The following is a 9,610-nucleotide window of genomic DNA, read 5'->3' as shown; positions in this document are numbered from 1 at the left end:
ATGAAAAAAAAGTCATAGTGTAGCATGTGGTCCAAAATCATGAAAAAAAGTCATAGTATAGCATGTGGTCCAAAATCATGAAAAAAAGTCATAGTATAGCATGTCGTATGTCCTTGGTGAATCTATGACAAAGAATTAGAAAGGAGTCTAACCCAGTACCAACAAGGTGTACCTAATAAAGTGGCCAGTGAGTGTCAACATATTTGATGTCTGCAGACCAGAGAATTCAGCCAGCGTTTATTTCATGTTCAAGATGATGCATGATTTTATTATATGACCGTTATTATTAGATATAGATTCCTGTACCCCCAATTCAACCGTCCTGTGTCTTACATTACATGGCATATTGATTATTTTCATATGTTATATCTGAACACATAAAACAGTTCTGTGTTAATAAGGTGACAGACTGACCGCTGCTGTAACATTTAGTATGAAGGCATTTCAACACAGTCCCTTTTTAAACACCTGAGATTCCTCATCAGCTGCGTCCAGGAACAAACAAACAGTTCTGCAACATTCAATCAAGTTCGTTATCTGAGTAGCAGTTTGTCTCTCTGTGTTTAAGTGTGTCACAAACGACATACAACCCCAGGTATAAAATAAAACACAATGATGAATCACAGATTGATTAAAGTTTCAGAATTACAGATAGTTTCCTAATAATGTCAAAGCAAGGTGGGAGAATTTGTTACAGCCGCTCCAAGAATCTGAGGCTTTCAGCGTCGACGTCCCATCACTCTCTGTGAAAACATCCAGATGAAGTTTGACCGTTGTTGCCATGGTGATTTGTTGATGAAAGTACTCTCGTTGTGATGTGGCCAGCGGCGGCGAGTGTTTCTAACTGATGTTTCCTCCTTTGAGAGTCTTACATGTGATCTGTCCCAGTTTAGTCATCAGCTGCTTGTCTTTCCACTGAGCTACACACTCGTCTGAGATCTTCAGGTCGGCCTGGAGACAAAAAAATAATACAAACACATTTTAGTCAAATATGCTGTTACTCCTTCACAGAGCTACAATCACTGCCTCGTGCTTTTTTGCCTCTGTGCACCAGTTATGTTTCTCTGACAGTTTACATCCAAGAAGATCTGTACAATCAAGTGGGAGCAAAACATCACGAAAACACCTCATAATATAGTAAGTCGTCCAAAATCACGAAAAAACATCATAGTGTAGTATGTCGTAAAAAATCACGAAAAAACATAATCGTCCAAAATCACGTAAAACATCATGGTATATAGCACGTCGTCCAAAATCATAAAAAGAGTCATAGTGTAGTATGCCATCCAAAATCACGTAAAAACATCATAGCATAGCATGTCGTCCAAAATCATAGTATAGCACGTCGTCCAAAATCATAAAAAGAGTCATAGTGTAGTATGCCATCCAAAATCACGTAAAAACATCATGGCATAGCATGTCGTCCAAAATCACAGTATAGCATGTTGTCCAAAATCACGTAAAAACGTCATAGTATAGCATGTCATCCAAAATCATAGTATAGCATGTCGTCCAAAATCACGTAAAAAGTCATAGTATAGCATGTCGTCCAAAATCCCATTTCACTTTCTACGTTACACTCTAACACCCTAGAGCGGGGCGTACCATTGGTCTGTTCAGAAAAAGCTTTTGGTGCAGGATCTTTGGGTGCAGTACCACAAGTGTCCACTGGGAGGCGTTTGCTGTGAGGCTGAGCGGCGTTCCTGAACGTACCTGAACTTTCTCCCACACCTTCTTCTTTGGGTTGAGTCTGTCGTCTGGTTTGCCCGTCTCATATCCCTCCACAAAGACCCGTTCTCCAGGCGACGACCCCTCAGGGGGGTCCAGAGGCTCCACCCTCCTGGGCTCCCCTTCACTAGAAACCAACCAATCAGAGTGAGCAGAGGAATACTGTTTAATAAGAAGCTGAGGGACGTGTAGTGTGTTTGTGTGACACTCACATGGAGGCACACAGCAGCATGGCCTGCGACTCAATCCCTCGCATCTTCTGGGGTTTCAGGTTGCACAGCACCAGCACCATCCGGTCCTGGAGCTCCTCCTGGGACACGTAAGCCACCAGACCGCTGACCACGGTCCTTGGCTCCGCCTCCCCCACGTCAATCTTCTCCAGGTACAGTGAGTCGGCATCTGGATGCTGGAAGACAGGAAACAGACAAACTGATGTGAACACAGAGGAGACGGACGGATGGGTCGCAGCCACATTGATCACATGATCACACATCAGGTGATGATGTCAGCGTCTCACCTTCTCCACACTGATGATCTTTCCCACCCTGATGTCCACTCTGGACGGGACCAGCTCATCATCCTCACCTCCTCCTCCTCCTCCTCCTCCTCCACCTGCCTTGGCACCTTTTCCTGCTCCTTCTGATCTCACACACACACACACACACACACACACACACACACACACACACAACGCCAGGTGACATCAGAGTTCATGTCAAACTCGTCACCACGTTCTGTTTGGACTAAAAAGGATGTGAGAGAGGATGATGGGTAAAATACTGACTCGTCTTTGAGGGGTCGGGGTAGGCGCTGTTTGTAAGTTTGCGGAGCTCTGGCGTCTCAAACTTCTTTCTGATTGGCTCCAGCAGTTGGTTCAGCACGACTTCCACCGAGGCCTTCAGGTCTCCTGGATGGATCAGCTAATGATGTCACAGAGCGCCAACGGTCAGATCAGAGTGTTTTAACAGAGATACACTTCAACAGGAGCTTTTAGGGGACGTTCACGTGCTGCGGTTTGATGCACCCTCAAATTGATCTTTTCACTGTAGAGGCACAGCAGGCTATTTAAACGCCAGAGCGACGCATATGCGTACCCAAGCACCTGTTCCTGTTCCTGTTCCGCGCCCTTGAAAGTTGGCACAGAGTAGGGGTGTGTGATATGGCCCTAAAATAATATCATAATATTAAAAGGCATTTTTACGATAATGCCTTCTTGACGATATGACAAATTATTAGAAAAAGAAAAAAATATTAACTAAATAAGTGATCTAGTTTCACAGTTTGCTTCAAATATTCAGCAAAAACTAAAGAAAAATTATCTCTCATTTCTTTAGTTTGTGAACAACAGTAACTCAGAGTGAGATTCAGATTCTGTTGCAATATCAATAGTTCAGCATGTCGTCCGAAATCACGTAAAAAAAGTCATAGCATAGCATGTCGTCCGAAATCACGTAAAAAAAGTCATAGATAGTATGTCGTACAAAATCACGTAAAAAAACAGTCATAGCGTGTCGTCCGAAATCACGTAAAAAAAAGTCATAGTATAGTATGTCGTCCAAAATCACGTAAAAAAAAAAGTCATAGCATAGTATGTCGTCCAAAATCACGTAAAAAAAAAAGTCATAGTATAGCATGTCGTCCAAAATCACGTAAAAAAGTCATTATAGCATGTCGTCCGAAATCATGGAAAAAAGTCATAGTATAGTATAGTATGTCGTCCAAAATCACGTAAAAAAAGTCATTATAGCATGTCGTCCAAAATCACATAAAAAAAGTCATAGTATAGTATGTCGTCCAAAATCACGTAAAAAAAAAAGTCATAGTATAGCATGTCGTCCAAAATCACGTAAAAAAGTCATTATAGCATGTCGTCCGAAATCATGGAAAAAAGTCATAGTATAGTATGTCGTCCAAAATCACATAAAAAAAGTCATAGTATAGTATGTCGTCCAAAATCACGTAAAAAAAAAAAAAGTCATAGTATAGCATGTCGTCCAAAATCACGTAAAAAAAAGTCGTATTATAGTGTCGAACCACCGCGGAGTCGCCAATAATTTCAATTTCAGCCATGCCTGTTGTTGCCGTGGGTAACAGTATGACGTCAATATGTCAACAAGTAAAAATATCATTAGTATCACGATATAAATTTTTCATATATTAAAAATGATACCAGTATTATTGTGAACAAGATGATATGACACAGTCCTAGCACACAGTAGGCACATGATGTTAAACACGCAGCATGTGTACGACCCCTTCGTCTTCTTCATATTGTGTCCACACTCTACCTCCTCAGCGAAGTCTTTCTCCACCTCTTCAAACACACTGTAGATTTTGTCTCCACCAAACTTCGGGTCTCTTTTGATGCAGAACTCTGAAACAAAACGATCCAGTTATCACCTCATTTTATTCTCTTTAACCGAGTGGAGGAAAGTCTGACGCTGAGACATCAGACGAAGAGTTTTTACCTCCGCGCAGAGGAAAGAGGACGTGTTTGACAAAGGAGAGGACGCCATTGTTCTGGATGTTTCCCGGCTCACAGAAGGCCTTCTTCAGCTTCTTCTTCACGTCTGCAGCAGAGTCCAGCAGATCGATCTTTGACTCCTGAAACAGAGACGACAGTGTCACCAGCAGCAGGACATGTTCACACAGATCTGGACTCGTTTTATTTCAGGGTGACGTACTTCCTCTGAGGAGCTCATCTTGGTTCCAGTCAGTCCGGGGACCATCGGGTTCATCAGGTGGGAGCGTTTGGCGTAGCCCAGAGACGGCAGGTACTGCAGGCGGATGAGACACAGTCACAGTTATGTTTTACAGAATCTTATTCTGAAAACTGTTTCAGGGGATCAACCTGATTTCACATTTAGAGTTCAGCGCTTCTATCAGTGATCTTCTGTTTTCATAGGCAGGTGCAGCTAATTCACCTACTGAATCCCTGTCCAGCATCAACTCAGACATTCACAATATCAGTGCTGTACAAGCCGCCATGGTACCGTGACCGCTGTAAAAAATGAATACAGCAGAGGTTACGTATCCACAGAAGCTGCACTGAAATCAGGCAAAGAGGAACCTTACTTTAAAGTCTTACTTTGATGCAAAGACTGTTTTAATTAGCAGGAACGTAGCACAACATGCAAGTATATTCTTTTTGTTTTTGCATTTTTATGGTTCACTGATATATAAACATACTTTTTGATTTTTCTTTGTAGTAATCTCATTTGGTGTTTCATATTGCCTGTTGTAGTTATGTCCATTTTTTATTTTTGTCGTCTACGTTGTCTGTCTGTAACTTATGTTGCTGCCTGTCTCAGCCACGACACTTTTGAAAAAGATTTTTAATGTCAAGAGGTTTTTCTGGTAAAAATAAAGGCAACATAAAATAAAATAAAACAAATTAAGAAAATAAAAAATAAAAAATAAAATAATAAAATAAATTAAAAAAAGACATAATAATAATAATAATAATAATAAATAAAATCAAACAAAAGAAAACAAGCAGCTGTGACTGAAGGACTGACAGAAATGAGGGAAGATGGAGGCGGGTGGTACCTTCTCTGCCAGAGTGAAAATCTTCCTCTGGTCCACTCCTCCGAACTGAGCGTCCACCTTCAGGTACTCTTCATCCAGAGCCTGAGGGAGAACAGAAAACACATTTACTACACCTGTCATTCATAATGGCACATGATGATGGTGTTGTTTTTACTGTAATAATTTTATCAACGGGGTTATAAAAAGACTCACTGTAATATTAAATCACTGCTCAACAGCAGAGCTGAGACGATTTACGAGCTTAAACCGGTTTCCTTTTGTGAAAACCAGTTAAACCGGCGTTTCTCATAACGACACATTCCAGCAATCAAAAAGTCTAGTCTTGGCGTCCTGTGGCGACAGCATCAGAGCACCTAATGTGCTGTACTAGAAATAATCAATATCTGACAGGCAGGTGACATGGAGGAGATCGTATTACAGTTGAGGTGGGAGGGAGAGGATCGCTGCACCTTGTGTTTGTTTTCTAGAAAGGTGATGTGTTTTTTGGGGTGATGAGAGGAGACAGAGTTAGCCTCTAAAGAAAACTAAAACTGCATCAGTGTGGCAACATTTTAGATTTCAAGCCAACGCAAAACATGTCCTAAATGACCACAAGCAACACGGTGTGCGTTTTGAGCTGAACTTTTGTCGGACGTTTCTATTTATTCCTGTCAGTCGCTTTGAAAGCGCTGCAGTGGACGAGGAGTGACTGATTCATTGAGATGAAGTGAGGAATTCTCCGTGTGACACCTTCTATTTTACCAAAATCAGGTGTCAGCTGACTGAAGGGAGACCATTCAGATGAAGCTTCTGGTAAACCACCATCACTACTAACAAGCCAGGCTCCTCTCTGTCGGCTGTACTCTGTGGAGCCACACACACACACGCTGCGTCTTTAACCTCGTGGAAAATGCGAGGTCAGTCACTGAGCACTACTCCTGTGCCGACTTTAAAGGGCTGGGAGGCAGGTTGCATCTGAGGTTGCTAAGCGACCATAACCAGCACCGTATCACAGCCTATTTACAATTAACTCGGCTGCTGAGTCACGTGCAACACCTGGCAAAATTCGGTTTACAGGTCCAGTGTTTTGCTGAACATAAAACTGGTTTAAACATTTTTACAGCAGCCTACTGAGCAGCAGTGAGATGAATCCACTGCCCCCTGCTGGACGGAGTTATTACCTGCAGTCCAGGGTAGAGCAGACCGCTCAGCAGGGGATGCTCCACCTGTTTGACGACCTCAGCTCCAGCCTTCTTAGCATCATGCTCCGTCACCATGGAGGACAGACGGTACACGTCCAGAGTGTACTCTCTGTCAAACATAAACACACAGACCTTAAGCATCCGTCTGAGATGGCAGCTGACGAGTCTGTGTCCGATCATGTGAAGTTAAATAAATGCACATGAAGGCACCACCGACCTGCTGAGCTGGTAGTCCGTCCCCTTGATAAACTTGAGTTTATCCAGCGGCACGCCGATGCTCTCTAACATGGCCTTGATGACCTGCTCGTAGTACTTCACCCTGAGCTCCAGCAGCTCCCAGGGAGCCTTCATGTTGTCTAGGTAGGCGTGTAAGTCTGCGAAGAGAATCGTGACCTGAGGAGACAAAGAGGAAACAAGCTCTGATTTAGCAGGAAGTGCAGATTGAATCAGATCCTTCAACAACAGACAGACGTCCTCACCTCACATCCTGCCTTCAGGAAGTCTGCGATCTTGGACATGGGGACAAAGTACGCTACGTGAGGTTTGCCAGTGGTCGCTGTGCCCCAGTACACCTTCAGCTCTCGCTCCTGAAGAACCTGCTTCACCTTCTCCTCTCCCAGGACCTCCTGCAACACACACACATGTATAAGACGTGTTCCATGACACCAAGCTGCTGCAACACTTGAGTCACTGTGTGTCTGTCTGCACGTCCCACCTGAAGGTTCCTGGTGATGAGGTGGAACTTCTCATCCGGACTCAGCTGATCTGCCATGACGCAGAGCCTTCTGATGAGGAAGAGATGAGGCATTGTTATCAATCAGAGGCAGTGGCTTCGTTTCATTTTGTCTACACAGGATATATATTTAGTTATTCCATTAAATATGTGGTGACAAATATGATATCAGTATAATTTTTCACCATTTCTAAGATGTTTTCAAAAAACCGTGATGGTAAATATCTAGAATAAATATGTGGAAATACCACTAATACCATGGTAAGAAATGGATATATGTTGGTATACTGTCACAATAGGGTTACAGCAATATGAGATTTTCATAGTATCACAGTATTACAGACTTTATATTACCATCAGTGCTGCAACCCTGAATCATATAACTAGCATTATAACAGCGTGGTTTGACATGTAGATTTTTTTTCTTCCTGTTTTACAAATATCACGACGTGTTGACTCAACTGTTTGATAGAGGCCTTATGTTGTATGTTTAAAAATGAGATCTGTTGATATTTGGTATTATTGTCCAGAGAAAATAAAAAATGTTTAGAGTAAAAATGTCCACTGATGTTTTCTTAGTGTGGATTTGGGTTGCAGCGATACACCTGTTTAAAGGTGCAGTTATGACGCTGAATAATAGCCAGAAGTGTTTTTGCAGAACATTATGATGTCACAGTGAATCTGACCTTTGACCTTTTGGTCAACACTTTATCCTGTTAGACACAGGGCTGCATTGTATATTAGCTGAATTTGCTTCTCTATGATATTGAACCGGTCAGATAATTAAGCTTTATTTTAGTTATTTTATAAAAGATTAAACTTTTTACACAAAATGGTTTCAAGTTTCAGTTAGAGCAATAAAATGTCTGTTCAACTAGAAACAACTCTTCTGTTCTCACCCCTTTAAGGCTCACTGATAATAACATACATTCTATCATATCGTGAAACCGCGATGTTTTCTGACACGGTTATCGCACTGTGAAAATCTCACACTGTTGCATCATTAATGTGACACTAAAGGGCCATCAGTGAGGATGTGTCCTGAACTTTGACACTTTCTGAAAGTTAATAAAAGCTGAATTCACCATGAGACCGCACGATAGTGAAAAGCTTTCCACATTTCTATCAGAGAGAGTTAAGGAGTTAGCCGCTGAGACACGAAACGCAGCTCGACATGAAACTGACTCGGAGCTCAGAGTTAAAGCTACCGGCTAACGTTTGCTCTGTTTAACTACTATAAACCCTCAGTTTCCTCTCCGTGTCAGACACGAGTCACTCGGTCATCTTTAAGGTAATATGCTCGTGAGCTCACCGGCTAACTCTCCCGTAACGTCACGGTGATAATGAATGAACGAGCCAGCTAGCAACACAACCATGTGCAGCTAACGTCAGCTAGCTCCGCTAATGTCTCGGGTTAAAAACTACAACCTCTGTAGTTCCTACCGTGACATATGAAGTTTATCTAACAGCAGAAACAGTCTGCCGTTAAACCGTACAGTATACGGTGCTGACTCACCTGTAAAGCTGTCTTGTTACACAGAGCTGTGAGACAGTGGAGCCGGCTGAGAGGAGCTGTCAGTGTGTTGCATCAGCGCTAACTGCTGCTCTGAGATCGACTCACATCACACTCACAGGGGAAACTAACAGAGAGCAGAGCGCATCGATCACTTCTTCTTCTTCCCTCAGTTTAATGGCGGCTGGCCAACCTGCTTTCAGGTGCATTTGCGCCACCTAGCGACTGGAGTGAAGAGCAGTATAATAATAATAATAATAATAATAATAATAATAATAATAAATACAAAATAATAATAATAATAATAATAATAAATACAAAATAATAATATATCAGTGAACATATATAATATGACATACGGGGCAGTAAGGGGGAGACAGGACAAATAATTTTATTAAACATCGAGGAGGTACTTATGTTTTTTTAATTTGGCTCAGGGGCGGGACATGCACGTTTAAATGGTTGTATTTTGTATTTATTTTACCACCAACTTTTTAAATCTCCAAAACAGAAAACAGCAATGGATTTTTTTTCTGAATATGTATATATATATATATATATATATATATATATATATACACATATATTTGGGGCAATAATACCAAAAATTAATGATTTTTTTTTTCATGATGTTTTACACAAGTATTTCACCCTCACTATGATGTCACTGCCTGTTATCCTCGGCTCTGTCTGCTTTTTTCTTTTTGTAAAAAATGATAAAATAAAAATGAAACAATTATAATTCATTCATTCATTCATTCATTCATTCATCTTCTAACCGCTTCATCCTCTTGAGGGTCGCGGGGGGCTGGAGCCTATCCCAGCTGACACTGGGTGAGAGGCAGGGTTCACCCTGGACAGGTCACCAGACTATCACAGGGCTGACACATAGAGACAAACAACCAT

At 41.7% G+C, this 9,610-nt stretch overlaps 1 protein-coding gene across 2 annotated transcripts; it reads right to left on the bottom strand.

The window, feature by feature from the left end:
• Positions 1 to 222: 222 nt before the first annotated feature.
• yars1 (tyrosyl-tRNA synthetase 1) lies at positions 223 to 8,832 on the bottom strand. 2 transcript variants are annotated; one of them, XM_049602046.1, is made up of 14 exons: positions 8,708 to 8,832; positions 7,174 to 7,243; positions 6,938 to 7,084; positions 6,676 to 6,851; positions 6,438 to 6,567; positions 5,278 to 5,358; positions 4,413 to 4,505; positions 4,197 to 4,332; positions 4,017 to 4,102; positions 2,513 to 2,648; positions 2,246 to 2,367; positions 1,941 to 2,134; positions 1,714 to 1,855; positions 223 to 951 (listed from the first exon to the last, which is right to left on the bottom strand). In XM_049602046.1, exons 2-14 carry the CDS (start codon positions 7,228 to 7,230, stop codon positions 841 to 843), a joined length of 1,611 nt encoding a protein of 536 aa, XP_049458003.1. In that variant the 5' UTR covers positions 7,231 to 7,243; positions 8,708 to 8,832; the 3' UTR covers positions 223 to 840. The 2 variants fall into 2 exon arrangements, with proteins under 2 accessions (XP_049458003.1, XP_049458004.1); XM_049602047.1 differs by having other exon boundaries at positions 7,174 to 7,240; positions 8,708 to 8,801.
• Between the last annotated feature and the right edge of the window lie 778 nt (positions 8,833 to 9,610).

Source organism: Epinephelus fuscoguttatus, linkage group LG17 (genome assembly GCF_011397635.1).
Source record: "Epinephelus fuscoguttatus linkage group LG17, E.fuscoguttatus.final_Chr_v1".
In the NCBI taxonomy this organism is placed as follows: domain Eukaryota; kingdom Metazoa; phylum Chordata; class Actinopteri; order Perciformes; family Serranidae; genus Epinephelus; species Epinephelus fuscoguttatus.
Note: the sequence above shows the minus strand (reverse complement) of the source record. Positions and strands in the feature narration are given on the sequence as shown.

Excerpts from the sequence above, each read along its gene's own strand:
- yars1 (XM_049602046.1), bottom strand. The coding sequence starts at position 7,230 with ATGGCAGATCAGCTGAGTCCGGATGAGAAGTTCCACCTCATCACCAGG. Across the intron at positions 7,085-7,173 it reads TCATCACCAGGAACCTTCAG|GAGGTCCTGGGAGAGGAGAA; the intron begins GTGGGACGTGCA and ends TGTGTGTTGCAG. Across the intron at positions 952-1,713 it reads AGGTGTGGGAGAAAGTTCAG|GCCGACCTGAAGATCTCAGA; the intron begins GTACGTTCAGGA and ends TTTTGTCTCCAG.